General features: G+C 34.6%; 1 protein-coding gene across 2 annotated transcripts; it reads left to right on the top strand.

The window, feature by feature from the left end:
• Positions 1-2,604: 2,604 nt before the first annotated feature.
• Positions 2,605-14,871, top strand: LOC149806078 (uncharacterized). 2 transcript variants are annotated; one of them, XM_089950954.1, is made up of 7 exons: positions 2,605-2,739; positions 5,521-5,667; positions 7,019-7,138; positions 9,173-9,304; positions 9,679-9,798; positions 10,084-10,662; positions 12,230-14,871. In XM_089950954.1, the coding sequence occupies exons 1-7, from the start codon at positions 2,661-2,663 to the stop codon at positions 12,403-12,405; spliced, it is 1,353 nt and encodes a 450-aa protein (XP_089807080.1). In that variant the 5' UTR covers positions 2,605-2,660; the 3' UTR covers positions 12,406-14,871. The 2 variants fall into 2 exon arrangements, with proteins under 2 accessions (XP_089807080.1, XP_089807081.1); XM_089950955.1 differs by having other exon boundaries at positions 2,612-2,739; positions 5,524-5,667.
• Positions 14,872-19,547: the final 4,676 nt, after the last annotated feature.

Here is a 19,547-nt window from a genome sequence, read left to right as displayed (position 1 = left end):
TAAAATATGTTGCGCTCTGAAGTCTATCAGATACAACCGCTCTGTGATGCTTCTACTTGAGGTATACCCTAACCCAACAATATCAATCCGCGCATGAAATATGTTAGCAAAATCACAAATATCTTCATTTCCGTACAAATACAGTCATTATTTTTACGAAATACACAGTGTTGATGTTTGATATGCATACGTTAAATTCGTCCAACGTCGCTCTCTCAAAATTATTGTAAAATTTAGTAACTTCTTTTATTAATGTATTAATGCAGCTGTTAGTTTGCATTGGTACAAACAGGATAAAATCCATGCAAATCAACTGTTTTCGCTTACAAAAAGATATATATTAAAAAGACAATTTATGTTTATTTTAAATAGATACATGGTATTATTTCATTCGTGAAGGCTTCATACCCTGAATGCAGACCAGCGGATGATATTTGGAGAAGAAGGATGCAAGACTGGGGAGTAGGCAAAATAAGTCGCGTAACAAAGATACACTCCTCCGGATATTTTTGATTTCCATCGCCAGTTCTTTGCAAGTTTTTGTGTTTTCTTTTTTTCTTCTTTCTGTAGCTCATATTACTGGAAACTCGAGACCTGACAGCCACTAAAGGATCATTTCTGGCCACAGTTTCGTAAACAGTTTTGGTGAATGTTTTCGTTAAATTATTTATTTGCTTCTATATCCTTAATCATTTTACGAATTATGTTTGTACTTTGTATCAGGATAGCGCAAAGACAGCTTATAAAACACACTTTCATCCTCCTATGGCTTTGAGGTATATGATACACATAATAAGAGTTTTGCTAAACATTTTCATTTATTCGTAGTATATTGTATTTCTTTAACCTCTATACGGAGTGTATCCGTTCATGAATTTGTGATGTCTCATTATGAAGTGAAGACAATGTATTCTGCGATTTACTTGGTTACCCCTTCTGACACTGGTATTTACGGTCACTTACTTAGAAAAATTGAAGGTATTGGTTCAAGTGTTTCTTGTTTTAATCTCACCTGTGTAAGTATGATCAGACATATACGTCAATATTCCTGGCTAACATGGTAAGGTAGTAGTCATCACTAAAGTTTCATCTTTAAGGTTTTGCTGATCTGGTACGAGAGAGGTGAAGTTATATCAACACATGCATGCAGTGTAACAGGACGAAGTTGAGTTGAGATAGGATTTAGTGGAGACATAAAAAGCATCATATGAGGAGTATGCATCCATCGCCTACCAGTACATCCTACTGCGTGAAGATTACCTAGTTGATTATTTGTTGCTGTTGTTGTCATAGGGTTTAACGCCATTTTTCAGCACAAGATAGGCTATACATGGCGGCCAGTATTAATGGTGGAGGAAGAACCCGGGAAAACCCCGGAAAGAACCAGCAACCCACGAGAAGCTACCGGCAAGCTTTCTCACTTATCCACATTGGCCGAGCCCGAGACTCGAACCCACGCAGACAGAGGTGAGATGGCAGTGATCCGTGACGGAGAGCGCTTTAGACCACTCGGCCACTCGGGGCACCTGATTATTGGGGTAATTAGAGACCGAATTCGTGATTGTTTACCTTTTGCGAAAAACTATATTATTGCATAATCTAACGCGTGACGTCAGTCTTTCCGAATATACTTGTTTACTCAAACATGAAATGCTATCCTATTTATAAATTTCTTACACAGTTCAGATGACATGTTTACTAGGACATTTAAATTTTAAATTATTTGAAAAATTCCACAAATCGGCCTAACATGCGCTCTCTTACCGTGTTTTTATGGAACGTCAATCACATGCATCACCTGATGACAAAAGGGGAAATTACGTATTGTCACAACACATCACTCTATCCCATTTACGAGATAAATTTGTCACATCAGAAGAGGATATGCTAATTAGAATTCTCCCTCTCAAACATTCTAGATTGTTCCTAGCGATCGTAATAAGTTTTGCAGTACTAAATGCAATGAACAAAATTGTATCAATTGTTTAGATACGACGAAACATGTATTCGGGTCTCCATGAATTTCTGATGTACATTTTTTTTTATAAAATTAAATTGCTTTAATATATCAATCTGTCAATATATATATATATATATATATATATATATATATATATATATATATATATATATATATGTTTATCATTGATTCAACCATCCATCATCAAATATTCGATTTCTTAACTTGACCATAATAACTGGACTGACTGATTAATTAATTGACAATTGATTTAAAGATGGATGGATGTCCATTTCGTATTATCTACCAGGCTTTTAGATCCATTACTTTAAAAAAAAATGTTATTCCTTATGCCCAGTAGGTGATTGAAAGCGTGTGTCTACCACCTGGGGAGAAAGACAGACAAACAGAAAGATAATGTCTCAGAAGGAAGGTTCACTGAGTCAGGTTTACACTGCAAAGGTGTGTATTTACCGGCTCGTAGGCATTGACCTAAGAATGCGTGACAGCAACATGGTTCAGTTACCACAAACCAAAAAAATTTGCATACCGTGTTACAGTGATCTCAGGGATTGTTTGCTTGCGTAAAGCGGGATAGTTCTTCATTTCACGTGACCCGCCTTCACTGTTATTTATGTATATAAACAAATACCGACCTCACTATCAATTCATTTTAGACTTTATACGAAGGAAAATAAGAATGGATACCTTTATTGGAACAGTTGTCTCATTTCTTTGTCTCCTTATCTCCAGCTGTGAAGTTCTCTCTCAAACTACAGGTATGCCCTTCTCTTTGGCTGAATACTTTTTCATGCCATTAGATATTTAATTCCTCAATGGTATGACCATGGTAAAAAGTACTGAAAATTCATAGAATTGTGTTTCCTGCTATCTTTAAACGCAGAACTACCTGCCATTATTTAAAAGATAAAAATGCAAGAATATTGTATTTCGACCAATGTTTATTGCTATAACAAAATTGTTCGTGGTCAGCGTTCTCTTTCTTTTCTTATTCCTCTTTCTCTTCTTCTTCTTCCGTTACTAATCCTACTGTTGTGTGTAATAAAGACAAATGGCTCATGGTACATATTATTACATCACACGTACAAAAATTGTTTTAGTGTTTAACAAAGGAAAATCGGATATATTAGAAGTGTTATACATACAATTAATCGTTATTATATATGTGCTGATTGAGTGAAATACAAATATATATTACACAGTAATTACACAATATAAATTTAACAAACCCGACCGAAAAACAACCTGAAGTTCAATGATATTAATATATAGTCAGTGATGCTGTAGTTGTAATGAAACGGCTTCTCTAGTCCGTAAAGCTTTTTACAGTTAACATTGCTAAATTGGCAATCAGAATATTTCTTCTGCCATTTTGTATTAAAGATCATTTTTTTCTAAAGTTGGAATTTTCTATACGAAGGTGGATAAATATTTTCTTCATAATTCTCAATATATCGTACAAGCAGTAAAAATATGAATTTCATTTTAAATATTTCCATTACAAATTTGACAATATTTCTTCATTACAAATATTTTCATATCTTCCTGTTTCACCAATGATTTGCAAATGATACGCTCTAAGCACAGTAATTATATATAAAAAGCTCTATCTCCTAACAATTCTAGACATCTTTGACAAGTGAATTTTAATCTCAATGACCTATAGAACACATTCTTTCCTTTAATTCAATCTCATCCTGAAGGTTTGGCATTAAACTAACTTAGTATCTCTTAAACTTTCCAATAAATCTATTTTCCACATTCGACCCTTGATTACACCAAACATTGCCAAATCCAATCATAAATTGCCCAAACAATCACGACTTTCTCTCCATCTTAGTTGTAAATTGTAACATTGTTTAGGATATCTGCCTTCTCTAATTTTTAGAATTTTAAGCCAACATTTCAAAATACGTTTATATCTTATATTCTGCATTCTAATTCTTGAATAATTAAATTTATACAAATACGTTTGAAGTATAGCTAGATATATCAAGAACATACTAACAAAATGACAAATGAACTTTTTCAATATCACTGACATCATAAAACCCCAAATCTCAGCCCCATAATTAAAAATGAGAGCTATCTTTGAGTGAAACAATCAGAGAGAGAGAGAGAGAGAGAGAGAGCGTGCGGATGTGTGTGTGTGTGATTTGGATTCTTAACGTAGCTGAAAAAGTTTTCAGTCGTATCGCTACGATATCAGAAGTGTGGCAGTTTATAGTTAAGCCTAGTACTGGGGCAGCATGTCGCAGACATATAGCATCATGTCCCACCCAGTCACATCATCCTGACACCAGGACGATCAGTTCAGATTCTCAGCAACGACAATTAAGTCGTTGGCATACATTAGTAAAAATGATTCTTGAGTCCCTATTTTCATAAGTCAAGAATATTTTCAGATCGATCAAAATAAAGTAAATAGTAACGGCGGTAATACACAACTTTGGCGTACGCCCACTGAACAATTGAACACATCGGTAACAAAATTGTTGGACTCAGCACATGCTTTTACATCATTATAACTTGCCTTACTAATTCTTAGCATTTCTCCACTAATATTTACACTAACTAGCTTTTGGCAAAATAACAAAAAGACAGTATCTTGACCTACCAGTTGATACTGATTGATACTTATGCCCACGTGTTGACTAATTATGCCATATTTATCCTCCTTAAAGTATTACCAACACTTTAGCAAAATATGTACCGGTATTGTCCTTTTTTTCCCCTATATTCTGTATAGATAGTGTTTGAACCATTAGATGTTAAAGATCAAGCCTGGCTATGAAACATGTCAAGCATTTAATTGACCAATTAGGGAAACAGAGGTAAATGAACTTGTCACGGTGTTTTCTAGTCATCTTGTTTGAGTGATTTCATGTGGCACTGAAAACGTACAACAAAATGTTTACGTTTTGTTTGTTTGGCAGCGACCCTATCGATAGTTAACAGTATGTTTCTAATAATGAAATCTTCGATAAACCAACCATGAAAACTATTCCCAAAATTATCCTCGACTTTCCATTGTAGGTCTGCCTGTTACAAGCAACTAAGACTTATAATCAGTATGCAGTGATTAGTCTCTTCTGTATAACTTTACAAAAATAACAACGATTCCCTTGTTTTGACAGTGAACGGACCTTGTGTTTTTTTAGTATCCATTAGTTAAATGGAATAATTCCAAAATTCACATCGGATCATTAGGTTCGATTTCAGCACCTTCTTTTCACGCCTGTGTTCAACTATAAAGAGGTACGATTTAAGCTGTTAAAGCTTAATTTGCATTAAAATGTTTGTGTTTAGACCTTTCTTGACCAAACGGTAACATATTGCCTCCACCCCCCGGCCCCCTTTCCAAGCGGGTATTTTGGGATATATGTATCGATGATTTTGAATTAGTTATTCTACTTAACAATTAGACCTAAGCATTTTTGGAAATCTTTTAAGTACTATAAAGTGTTCAGTTGTTTAAAACTCATGATTCCGAATCCAAACCGCGTCTGATTCATATGCTTTTTCTTTTTATTTTCCAGCAGATCGTTGTATTGATGCATCTGGTGTCGTCCAGGACGGACAGACATGCACACAGCTTATTGCATCGCAGCCTGGTATGTGTTACGACACGGTTGTTAACATCATGTGTTGTCAGACGTGCAGGAAAAAGAGTACCGGAATCCAAGGTAACACGGTCTCAATATGGCGGCAATGCATCCTTATTTATTGTTCTCCCTTACTGCATGTTCTATTAAAATAGGTGAAAAACTTCAACATTATTTTTTGTGGGAATGGGACTAATCATTCATACGATTTTAATGAAGGATTCAAAATATTTAACTTCAATAATCCGAAATAATGGTGTTAATTGACGAAAATGTGCTATTTATTGCTTTAAGTGACTAATTTGGCACCGGGACTAATTTGGCACTAGGACTAATTTGGCACATAAGAGTATTTCGTGTTAAAATGCGATATAACATTTGATAATAGGCTCTAGTTTAAATCTTGGCCGGATGAAAAATTAAAATCCAATAAACCAATTGCATAACTGACGTACACGTCATATGATATAAATTCTTAATCAGTCACTCCATCAGTAAATTCATTCAGTAATTATTTAGTTACTTTAGATAGCTACTCATTTCGATTATTCACTCACGTTTCATTCATTATCTGGTCTGGCCCACAGATTAGTAGAACTTACTTATCTCATCCATATTCACGAATCTGAATTAGTCCATACATCAGTCAAACTCGAAAAAATCGCCATACCTTATTTTCAGTTGAATTATGCTATCAGTGTCAAAATATTCGAGCAATAACTACATGCAGGAACTCTGAATCACTAAATCTGCATCGAGCTGACCATTGCGACGGAGATGACGTATTGCTTAATACTATCACGCCAGCTACCTATGTGTATCGGATAGTGTTGACTCTGACATTCGACGACAGGTTAATTAGTGTCTGTTCTTTTGTTTTGTTTACAATAACGTTTTTCCACAATAAGGTTGCATAACCAAAGTTTAGGAAAATATAAAGTGAGTGTTAATGACAATGTTAGTAACAACTTTAGTATTAAATAACAAACAAAATGGCACAAAGAAATGAAAATGATAGTAACAACTGTATTATTAAATAACTAACAAAATGGCAGAAAGAAATGAAAATGATAGCAACAACTTCATTATTAAATAACAAACAAAATGGCACAAAGAAATGAAAAGCAAGTCCCATTTACTGATACAGTTTTTGAAAGTCGGATATATGTAATTAACGGATTACTGTTGGCCAACGACTTCAGGCACATTATTGTTTCAATGATTTCATTCACATACATGGATTTCAAATTATCATTGCAATATCAGGGGTGTTGCTAGTATTATAAATTACGAAAGCAGTGAACTAAAACTAGCAGCTCTTTGGAAAGATAACAGGTAAATATTTACACTTTTTACAAAACATGAAATTATCGGGTCACATGACTTGCCAACAACCAATACTAGCGAATACTTTATTTCTTTTTCACGTTAGGTTGTGAGTTCGGAGACATTTCACCAAACTGCAATCTAACTTTGTGTGACCAGTATCCTGACCCAACGTTGTGCTGCGGAACATGCAATTCACGGGCTGTGACATCAACAGAAGCCACAAGTAAGCATCGAAGAGGTTTCGTTCCATGACCAAGTGTATTTCAGTCCTTCACTCCATTGCGAATATCAATAATTTACCCAGGTCTTTCGACTGACTTCTCAATATCTTCGGCACTTTGTAATCTTCTCTAGTGAACAAGAAGGCACACATGTTAATGATCTCATTAGAATTAACGTAGAATTCCTTGAAGTTTGTTTTCTTCTCTTGCCAAATACAAAAAGATGGCATTATGCTTTTGTATATACGAGCTGAATATTCCTTATACTGTATACGTTTTGGCCCCCGCAGCGGAACCATTCAGATAAATCGAATAAAATTTTAACAATTATCAATTTATTCGCACCTGGGAAAATACATGATTTTCCTAAGAGGTACATTATTAATTATTACTTATTAGACGAAAATACAGACTGAGACTCCAATCATACCCACATGACTCCACTCATACTCACTTGACTTTATCATGACTGTGGCGTGCGATATTGGGCTTCTTTCCAGAGCGCATAGGGAGAGACGAAAGTCAATTGATATTATATTGAATGATCAATATCACAAAGGTCGCGTCAGGGTGATGACGTAATAAACTTGATAGTGACGTAAATAACTCTTTGATTCTGTTTTTGCTGGTTTTACAGCATGTGTAACACATTAATTGCTCTATCATCCTTATGAAAGGAGAGCTAAGTGCCTCTCCCATGGACGCTCCATGGCAGCCTACTCGGGCTGGCTCGGTTGCATATCTTCCAGCGACTTTTGGATTACAAAGTCTCGCGCACTATCAACTGGGCTACCGCGGCTCCTATTTAATGCAAATGAAGAATAATGGAAACAAAGACTAGAATGGACAAGAATGGTCTTGAAAACCATTAGCAAAGCAAACAACTTGTTTTTTAAGTTAATACGTGTATGATATTTATGTCACCAGTGGAGGAATCATAAGAAAGGTTTGTGCGGATTGACACGCAAGATGCTATCGTCGCTTGAGTTTCCTCTGACCCTGTAATTTTGTAATTTTTTATGAATAATATTTATACTGGCTGAGGTGTCTATAGACTGCTACATAGAGAGAATCAGTAAAGCTTCTTATTACAGAACACTAATTTAACACAACAATGCATAGAACAATCAGAGGTATTTCGGTTGAATTAAACTTCCATGTTGTTCCTCAGGTGGTACTTTTGCCTTTCTTGAAACGCTACAGCTACCACAAGTTAACATGTTCAACTTTCTTGTAGAAATACGTTTTTTTTTGTTTTTAACTCTGTTTTCAAGGTATTGGCAAACGGTAACTGAAAACGGAGAAATGGAATCTACTTAGCCACGAACACTTGCAATGTCATTGTTAAAATAGACATCTTTATTCGCTACAACTTAACTCAGGAAATATTGAAATAACAACTCAAAACGTGGTTGACACTTTTGTCAAATGGTATGTTCCGGCAGTGGTGTTGTTACCTACGTCTCTGGAAAGCGAAGTTTGTTAAAATGTATTCGATGGAGATTCCAGGGCCTATGTCATATTTAGGTAAAAGTAAGTTCCTAAGTGTTCATTGTAAAGTAAATTATCTCCAGATGACATCATAAACAACGTAGCCATTTTATCTTGAACACGTTCTTTTAATAGCAACATCTTCGGACTTCTATTCAGCAGTAAAATAAAATCCTTTGAATTCAATACATTAATATGTTAACAGTTTTGTACATTCGGGCAATCACATTTTTCCTATATCGAGCTTCCTCCACCCATTTTGGCCTCATGGATATTGAATAGACCCTTGCCAAGTAACCACCTTGAAAAATATGATTTTAGTTAGCCATACGATTCAGGAAGTTCCAGTTTGTTGATAACTGATTCATATTCAAGGTTTTTTCCTTTCACGGAACCATAGATGCGAGTTGGCGAACTGGTGATTTTGCTACCAGCATTGCCAGCGACAGTAAACATTGTATGCTATGTTTTATATTTTGCATTTTAGACTTTGGAAAATTATGCATGAAGATTGATTAACTTATAATTTCTCTTTTTAATTTCAGCAACATCAGCATGTTCTGCAAATCAATTCCAGTGTCAACAGAATGGAGCCTGTATTCCTCTCAAACTACGTTGTGATGGCTTCCCCGACTGTCAAGATGGAAGTGATGAAACAGGCACTGACTGCTTTGGTGGTGAGTGTGTACAGGCCAACTTAGTTCTCATGGCATTTTTTTTTCTTCGAAAGTTTTGAAGTGGTCTCGGAAGGAAGTGATTGAATACAAAAAATATCATATTTCATGTTCATTATATCTGAAACTGAAAGTCGTAGGAAAAATGACAGAAAATGTAAGCTCTCTGCATACAGGAAGTCTTTTATGTGGACTTCATTAAAACAACTCGATACACAAATTAGTGACTGAATTCATAGCTGAGGCATGGCTAAATATACATAACTACAACAAAGCATGGTGCTTTCATCAATATGATGATGGACATTGAACAAAATATATGACCAGACTCTTTCATCTTTTTATACTCTACTATTTATTTGCTTATTTATTTGCAGGTGTGATTTGTAGTGAAGGCCAGGTGGCTTGTAGGGACAGGACACAATGTATCCCAAAAGGACTAGTGTGTGATGGAATCCCAAACTGTCGTGATTTCTCAGACGAGAACAGCACTATATGTAAGGATTTTTTCAATATATTTCCTTCAGAGTAAATTTTGTGCTCGTTTTGGGCATGGTAAATGTACTCCCATGCCTTCATTAATTGTAGGAGATCGCATGAATCATTGAATAAAATTGAATTCCTTTTCTTAAGTCCGTTCAGATCTCTCTCAGTTTTGGTTTTGGTTTCCTGTTTGTTTTTCTGTCAGTCTGCTTCTCTCTCTCTCTCTTTCCAACCAGTAAAAATCTACTTAAGTTAAAATCTGACAAATAGATTATTCTTAAATGTTTATCTAATTTAAGGTCCTGCTAACGGTACAACTACTTTGTCTTCCACTATCTCGTCCTCAATAACTACTGCAAGTACAATCACAGCGACAACATCGAAAGCGACAACGACAATAAACACAACTATCCCTAAGAAAGAAGTGACGTCAACGATACACGAAAGGACCACAAGCACCCCAAAGACAATATCCAAAGGCGTAACTACCACCACCATCTTGGGAACAGAAGCAACAACAATACCAACAACCAAAGAAGCACAAACTTCCTCCATGCGCACTTCAACTATCAGGGTACCAATAACCACTCAGCAGGTTAATGTTAATACGGGACGGACGCCAGCTACCACACAACCGAAAACTGTAGCCACGAAAAATATGCTTACCACCACCTTGCGTGCAATTGTTACAACACCTAAGACACCAAATACCACACAGAGGATAACCCGAATCACTAAAAAGGTACCTACCACAACGCGGCGAGCACGGATAACTAGTCAGAGGGCGCCTGTCACTATCCCATCGATTTCATTTACTACCCAGATGCCAGTTGTCATCACACAACGTCCTCCGTGCATTTCTGTACCTTTTCGTTCATGTAAGTAAACATGGTTTTGATTCTTACATATAATCTCAAAATCTTGGGTTTAGTCCTTAAAAAATCTCACAATCTAAGAAAATCGTAAAATGTCAGTTTTGTTTGGAAATAGTAACTTTGTAGATTTCCATATTGTCGCCTAGTTTGACTTCATTTAACATTTCGATTTCATTTCCCTGGGTGTCACGGCGATCGAGTTCTTACAAAATCCTAAAGAACAAAGAAGGGTTGAAAACTATCCTGAGTCTGATATTTAATGTAAATCTATATAAATCAAGGGCCTAGCAAGGTATAAATCCTCTGTAATACCTGTAATCAATGGCCTAGCAGGGTATAAATCCTCTGTAATACCTGTAATCAATGGCCTAGCAATGTATAAATCCTCTGTAATACATGTAATCAATGGCCTAGCAATGTATAAATCCTCTGTAATACATGTAATCAATGGCCTAGCAAAGTATAAATCCTCTGTAATACATGTAATCAATGGCCTAGCAAAGTATAAATCCTCTGTAAGACCTGTAATCAATGGCCTAGCAATGTATAAATCCTCTGTAATACATGTAATCAATGACCTAGCAGGGTATAAATCCTCTGTAATATCTGTAATCAATGGCCTAGCAATGTATAAATCCTCTGTAATACCTGTAATCAATGACCTAGCAATGTATAAATCCTTTGTAATACCTGTAATCATGAACCTGTTGGGTTCCGAGTCAATGTACTTATATAAAACATTCGCCCTCACCAGGGTAACATCAGAATGGCCATCAACAATTGATACTAGTCTCGTCCTAACACTTCTCGAGTGTTCACGACTATTCCTGACGCTTAATAGAAGTTTGCTTTAAATCTTATTCCATTTTACTTATCATCAGACCATTTATCACTGCCTTTAATTAAAATCAATGTCTTAAGTTATATTACAGTCACACTCTTCCAAAACAACGACTTTTGTAAAAATCTTATATACACCTGACCATCACTAATGACGATGGAAAGTCGATGGGGTCAGTTGCATACATCTATAGATCTAATACTTTCTCGAGGTCAAACGGCTTTTTGTTGAAGCCCAATGGTCATTTGACACTTACTGATTACTATAGATTGACATTAAGTATTAAACAAATTTGACCAAAATTTCAACTGTTACATGGGTATATTCCACTCTGCATGAAACATAAATCATGGGGAAAAAATCCAATAATGGAAAAAGGAAAATCAACAGTCGTCTTAAGTTCCTGATTGAAAAGCGACAGATGAAAGAGAAGATCACGATACTTCGTACTTGAGGTTGTGAAAGTTGTGATGACTGAATGTTAGAGTTTGAGCCCCACTAGTTTCCCATTTAGTCCGACAAGGCTATGGAAACACAGACATACCAATCTTAAAGTGAATTGTCTATAGGTTTGTCGACGAGTTAGAAGAGAGTGAGTGCATTTTGCATAAATAGACATGATAGATAATGTATTCCTTATATATACTTATATTTGTATCTGTCTGTATGTACGTATGAAAATATGGCTTATTAAGGCTAATATTCATTCTTAGTATCAATTATTTTCAGGGATGTGCAATTCAATTTACAGAGGCTACTTTCCAAACGTTGCAGACGACTGTAGGAGTTTTTACGTGTGCGAATGGGGATATCTCTACTATTGCCAATGTCCGTTTTTTACCCGCTTTAGTCGCTCGAACCTGGTCTGTGATTGGGCCTCCAGTGTTAGCTGCGATGCCGATTAAATGAAAACAATAAATGGCACATCGCCGAACAGGATCACGTTAGGCAGCATCAGCGTGGACCAAGTCAAGATGAAACTGATAAACTGTACTGGCAGACTTATGGGGATTAAGTATTAGCATTCATGGATTGTTAGAGTTTAGACATTCTTCCATGCTATTTATTTCCCGTATACACATCCATTATGTCACATATCTTTCATTATTGTATTTTTACATGCACCGGTCCCGTTACAAGTATGGAATATGTAATGTATTGTATGAAAAGAGTATGAATGAAAATATGATATCTAAAATACACACACACGTACATGTACATTCACAATGATGCGGTTTAGATAAAAGTTCAGCATTTGGCATGAAAATTTACATATGTAGCCAAATGCACTGTTCGTAAATTTGTTTCGAGACTTTAAGTGTACTTATCAAATTTCTTTTGATAAACATTTTACGAATAATTTATTATTATTATCATTATTATTATTATACAAGTTTCCTACTTACGTATATTCTTACTCTCGCTCTTATATATAATGAATAAACTTCTGTGTATTTAAGATTATACGCTCAAAAAGAATACAAATTTGATGACGTCACAGTGGTTTATACCCGGTGGTACTGAAACTATTATCTAAACCCGTCTACTCTCAAACATTTCTATAAAAACACGATGCATTGACCAATGGCTTTTTTCTCTCACCCAAAGTTGTATTCTAGTCGAAAAGTGTTATTATCATAGGTAAAAAGATCACACACACACACACACACACACACACACACACACAGAGTTGGGGAGAATGAATTTCACGGAATTTGTAGCATTTTTCATTTTATACAAGTATGGATCTATACATGTTTGTAAGTTGTATTAGGTGTTTGCCAGATCAACAGAAACGAACAGACAGAGGTTCAAATACTTGAAGCGTTGAGTGACCCAACTTTGTCGAGCTGGCTGGCAACAAAAAGAAGGCAATCGGAATACATTGATGGAATGACATAAGGGATGATGGCGAAATCGCGGAGATCTCAGTCAAATGCTAAAGTATACAGAATAAAGTAGTACGATATTAAATACCTCATGGTAACTGAATGCAATTATTCGCATTCAGTTATTTGCTTTCTTATATGCTCTAACTTTACAATAGAAACTTAGAACGTTTCGGCAAAGAAATCTCCCCAGTCGAAGTCGCCGTAATGAACGCTATGTTGAGTTGTGGCGTAGCATTACGGAACATGGCAAAAAAGACTCATGTATATGCAGTGAGTTTTTAGTAAATATTTCCGGTGCTTTTTTCCAATCTTGGACAAAAAATGGGCTCGAAGTGTTCTGATTGCAAAAATAGGTTACGCTGTTGCTGAGCATTCCACTGATCGACATGTGAGCTATAAATATTTGTACTGTACATTTATTTTTGGTAATTTAATGCTTTGCGTAGACTTCTTTGTGTTACATTAATTAGAGTCCTGATTAAATCATGGTCAGCAATAATAACAGATAGAAGAATATTTTTCATGAGTTTTAAAATGCAATTTTCGTCTCGTAGTTTCTTTATATATATATATATATATATATATATATATATATATATATATATATATATATATATATATATATATATATATCTGTGTGTGTGTGTGTGTGTGTGTATGTGTGTGCCTATGTCCATTGACTGTTTGCATGTTTGATTGTTTCATCTTTTTGTTATTTTTTTTACATTTATTTAAATATGGTTTTTTTTAGTTAAGCGTGGTTTATGAATAAGAGAAAGACTGTCATAAATGGAGGTATATATCATAAATTTTGAAGGCAACCAACAACTAAGTATAGGACAATCACTACCCAAGACACCTACGGTATAGACAATTTTGGGTGCTGAAAGTCGATACTTCCTGCTACTTAATCTTCTTCCATGTACTGAGAGTCATTTCCATTTGATGGGAGATTTTGCGGCATAAATATAGTTTAAGAAATTACAGTTCATTTAAATTAAGATTATTATCCATTCATCACTCTATGCATATCTTTAATATCATTTACCATAATGTGTAATGAAGAAAATGATTAGATTCACGAAGCAAGTACTTGCAGAAAAATCGAACACTACTATTTGCAAAGTAGCAAGAATTTAAATAAATTCTTCGTTTTTTATTTGTTTGTTTCTTTGTATATTTTTTCATATATATTGTCTATTTTCCATTACTGTAAGTCTGGATCAGTTTTGGAACAACTTTTAAAGGGACAAACTATCTGTATTATTGTTAACATTAGTTTTATGATTTCCTTTGGTCATTATATACTGCAGTTGTTCCCAGTTTATCATGCATTCATTTTCATGTCTTATAACATGTTTTTTTTTTGTACCTTTTTACTTTTATATACAAGATTCTATTATCACCGTCAAAAATCCATATCATTGTGACAGGAATATATATTTTTGTAAAAATAAAATAAATCGATGCAGCTTTGAACATGGTGATATTTTTTTATTTCAATCATAAGTAATATGCACATGATCTGAAAAAATGATTGTTTGACTTTAATTTCTTTTTCAGAGTGGTGTACTTGTTTTTATGTTGTGGTCCAAGGTCATGCGTACAATTTAAATACCTTTAATGCAAGTAATAGATATTAGAGTTAGGACTCCATATTATAAAATCGCTGCCACAGAAAAGATACTTTGAAACTTGAACTAACATTTTTGAGGAGGAAGAATGGATAGAATTGAAAATTGCATGAAGTTAAAATAGCTTCGTAAGCAATTTGTACACAATTTTTAGAAATATTGAGTTTCAGACACGAATGTCTTTGCCTTGTAAGTTTCAATGTTAATTTTCTTATTTTCTCCTTGTTTCCGTTCCGGCTGATCATTCAAGTCTCATAATTCTAGAGGAAAGTATTTAATAACATACCAACTTTAGTGCGGTAATTAATTAGCAAACTCTTCCACTCTAGCTGTCATTTGAAGGTTTTCTCTTGAAGCTTTCAATTTTTAAATCAATCGATCAGTCACAAATAAGTAAATAAATTCGAAATCAACCACGGGAAATACACGCTGCCCCTTGAACACGTGACCGTTCAAACCAAATAATGCACAAAACTAGTATGGAACAGGCTTTTTGCAAAATTTAAAGTTGGGTTGATTAAGTGGATAAGCTAACCAACTAATAATGACATATTAAGTTTAATCATGGCTTTCTGAAAGGGTCTTTATTTGCTTTTAGCTGTTTTATCGGGAAGTATATACATATATATTTACGTCTGTTAAGGCACCCAAAACGCCTGAGAACCTTAACAGTGTTAACAAATTTAGCCTTGAAGGCGTTAACAGTGTAGGGATCGGGTGGTTGAAGCATTGATAGTGGCACCATTGATACACACGGTTGAATCATACCTATCACCACATAAGTATACAATTAATCAAGGGGTATATACGTACAATGCATACACACATTCAAGACTGGTTTAATATCTATGTGTTACTATCTAATCTGTACTCTTCCAACTTATTATTAATGTGTTCCATCAATCTTTCGTATAATTCAATTATCTAATAATTCATTGATTCTTTCGTATTCTATTAGGGGGACCAACATGCAATACTGAAATTCGCGCAAACTTGATACATAATTTGCTATATGTATAAGGTTCATTATCTGAAATTTGTACCTTTTATTCTTACTTGTTACGAAGAAATTTATGAAAAACCGATCATCTCTCCAGGTCCGTCTGTAACAATAGCGGGCGTGACGTCATTTGAGACAATGTGTACACACTGGCATTGTTGATCATGAATTATGTAGAACTCACCGTGGTTGTTAAGGCTTTATTTATTGTTGTTTTTCTTCAACTAAATAACTTATTAAATCTATCAAATTTACAGCTTTTCAACGTTTCCATTTGATCAACTCCTCTTCTGTACTTAACGAAAAAAGAAGTGGCATCGATCCCTTTTGCTCTGCCCTTCAAATCATTAAATGCATTTCAGTTGGAAAAAATAGAGCGGGTGTAAGCATGATGTGACATCTGCATTTTTATACATGAAAGGGCTCCAACCTAATAACCTAAGTCATCCTGAGATGACTTTATGGCATGGACCTCTTTAACCCGAAATCGACTGAATTCTTGCGGTCAATAAAGAAAAAAATAGTCGGTATAGATTATATACACAAACTACTACATATCCTTCTATTTACAATAAAATGGTTATAGTACCATCTCTCTAACTGAACAACTGAGATTTGCTAGCAACTGACGAATGAAACTTGAACTCGATAAAAACCATCACCGACGCCTACTCAAGAAATCCGGTCGCTCTTGAGTTCAACATCATGGCTAATGCACAGAATTCAGACGGTTCCTAAAAGATATAATGTACTACGACCATCTTTTAGTTTATTTCTTCTTTTTTGTCAGTGTTCGTAATTTTATTATTTCTCAATAAAACAAAATATTTAAAATTGAACGAGAAGTTTAAAAAATATTTCACTACTAAATTGCGAATGCACAATAAACATGATTACGTTATTTTATTATATATAACAACACCATAATCACGCGTACTAACGGTATTTTGTTACCTTAAATGCATATTTGAACTGCTCACCGTACTTGGGACACAATGAGAAGATCATCCTTGAAAACAAATTTAAATGTCACATTTAAATCATGGACTAAACTGGATAACATTTCACATGGTCCGAATCAGCTTGGAAGTTTGGAGAATCAGCCAGATATATGGGCCGAATCAGTCAGCGATTTGTACCAAATCAGCCGGCTCCGAGTTTGAGAGTAATTACCACCCTAATGAATAATGTTACTATAATAGATTTATCAATCAAGAAAGTTAACAGTACATTTGTTTACAAAATTGTTTAAAAAATTGTATCGTGGTGTTCAGGTGTGTGTAGTTATAAGAAATCTAACGAGTTTATATGGACACAGATTTTTCAATTATTAGTGATTTATTTTTCTATTATCGACATTACACAAACAAGATGAATGCAGAATGGGAAGGAGGGATTTATTATACAATAAGTGGAAAACAGTCTTGAACGTAAGTATGGAAGACAAAATGCATATTCATCCGATGCAGTTACATACAAAATCAAACGTGCATAATAAATTGATGTTGTAAACATTGAATGAAAAAGCGTAAACATTTCTTTAATGTTATTTCATTTGGTAGATAATTTCTTACTTTGCAAAATAATTAAGGATTGTTCCAGAACTGCTATTATTCACGCAATTTAGAGCTGCGCATTGAACCATCTTGTTTCTACTTGACACTTCGCTGCACAAATTGAATACAACTCTTATACGTTAATCGTCTCAAATGACATCACATCCTCCATGCACGGAAGGGAGCTAACAAATTCGGGTCAGGTTCTTTCTGTTTGATCTCGTAATACAGGACAATATTTTTTGTGAAATGTTTGTGCAAATACAATAGATGCAAATAAAAAAATAGTCGGGATAAATTATATACACAAACTACTATATATCCTTCTATTTACAATAAAGTTGTGCAGGTCCGGGTTTTCGTCCCCTTTAAGCATCCTCTTTGTCATTACAACGTGATGCTTTCTACCCACTTCAGTTCTGACATTTGGCATTTCACTTTACCAATTATTTTGAAACAGTAATAACTATGCTACTGATTGCACACTCCAAGCTGACAGCAACATACTTGTGCATCATTTATGTGAACATTTAAGCAAACTATTGGCTTAAATTGGAGAGAAAAGCTTAATGTTTAATTTTATAGAAAATTTCCACCATTGTTTTTGTAAACAATTTACAAAACGCGTGTGCAAAGATACATGAATAAAATGTATATTTACATACTCTCGGAACATTCCGTAATGCAACGCGATTAATGTTAAGTCAATAATTGTGATATTTTTTAATCATTTGAAGATCAAGGTCTCAGTAAGACAAGCCTAAGGAGATATCTATCTGTATCATTTTGTGTCGTACAATTTTAAATAAATTTATCTGAATAGAGTAAAACGTGTTTTCATTTGATACTGGTATTACCCAAATGGTAAATTTAGATTTCAATTATGAACGGAAGAAATACGAATTGTTACAAGTAACTTGAAAAGTGCAGCTAGGATTTGTAGCCCGAGGGTAAAGTCACTCCAACTGTGCCTTTGATCTTGTTATATACCACTGGGAACCTTATTTGTATATCAAAGGGGAATGGTGACTTTAGGCAACTCCCTGGAGTTTCCAGTTCCTATGGTATGTACTGCCACTGATCAAAATGATACTTTTCCAGATGTTTGGAGTATGAGTAAGAGGTAGAGACATCAACATAAAAAGGCCTACATATGATTCATGTGTTAATTTTGTCCTCAAACAACGCAATGCTACCACCGTAAATTATCTATTTTGTTTCACTTTCATATTTTGTAAATCCGCATAATTATTGTACAGGAAATTATGTTTTCAAAGTTAAATATTTCACATCTTTTCTTATTTTAAAAATTATATTTGAATTTTATATCAATATTTGATAGTGTAAATCCAAAAGATTTCACATATGTTGAAGGATAACACATCATGACTGGCGAAGCCAAATAACCTGTCATAAAGAAGTGTCGCTTTCGTCACTCACAAATTTGTGTGGCACGTAATTTAATATGCAATCACGTTTATATTATGGGGTACAATTAATTACCTGGTGAAACAACCAATCATGCTGTCGAATCTTCCTAAATCAGGAGCTTTTATTTCCGGTGTGACACATTGACTGATCTCATTCTCCGCGACAAATAGGTGGGTCTTTTTTTTAAAAGACGGACGTGAATGCTTGTGCAAAATAACTCAACTAATTTAATCTTGAAAGTGGCACCTGGCAGAGTACTTACAATTTGTAATGTGTGTGATCTAATCGGTATTACAAATTTACCAGACAACGACGGTATCTTGAAAGCGGCACCTGGCAGAGTACTTACAATATTCATCGTATGTAATCTATTAGGTATTACAAATTTACCAGACGTAATGATTTATATAGTCTTTAAAATTAATGTACTGAATAAATTTGCCATTTGTCTTTCTCCTGTAGTAAGGGCAAATTATACGATCACGTATTTACCACAAAACTTATCGTCCAAGAAAACAGCATGCAGAAAATTCC

Source organism: Sinohyriopsis cumingii, chromosome 2 (genome assembly GCF_028554795.1).
Source record: "Sinohyriopsis cumingii isolate HCF-2022 chromosome 2, ASM2855479v2, whole genome shotgun sequence".
Classification (NCBI taxonomy): Eukaryota; Metazoa; Mollusca; class Bivalvia; order Unionida; family Unionidae; genus Sinohyriopsis; species Sinohyriopsis cumingii.
This window is presented reverse-complemented; position numbering and strand designations above follow the sequence as displayed.

Coding starts and splice junctions, on each gene's coding strand:
- LOC149806078 (XM_089950954.1), top strand. CDS start 2,661: ATGGATACCTTTATTGGAACAGTTGTCTCATTTCTTTGTCTCCTTATC. Junction 7,139..9,172: donor GACATCAACAGAAGCCACAA/GTAAGCATCGAA, acceptor TTTTAATTTCAG/CAACATCAGCATGTTCTGCA. Junction 9,305..9,678: donor AGGCACTGACTGCTTTGGTG/GTGAGTGTGTAC, acceptor ATTTATTTGCAG/GTGTGATTTGTAGTGAAGGC.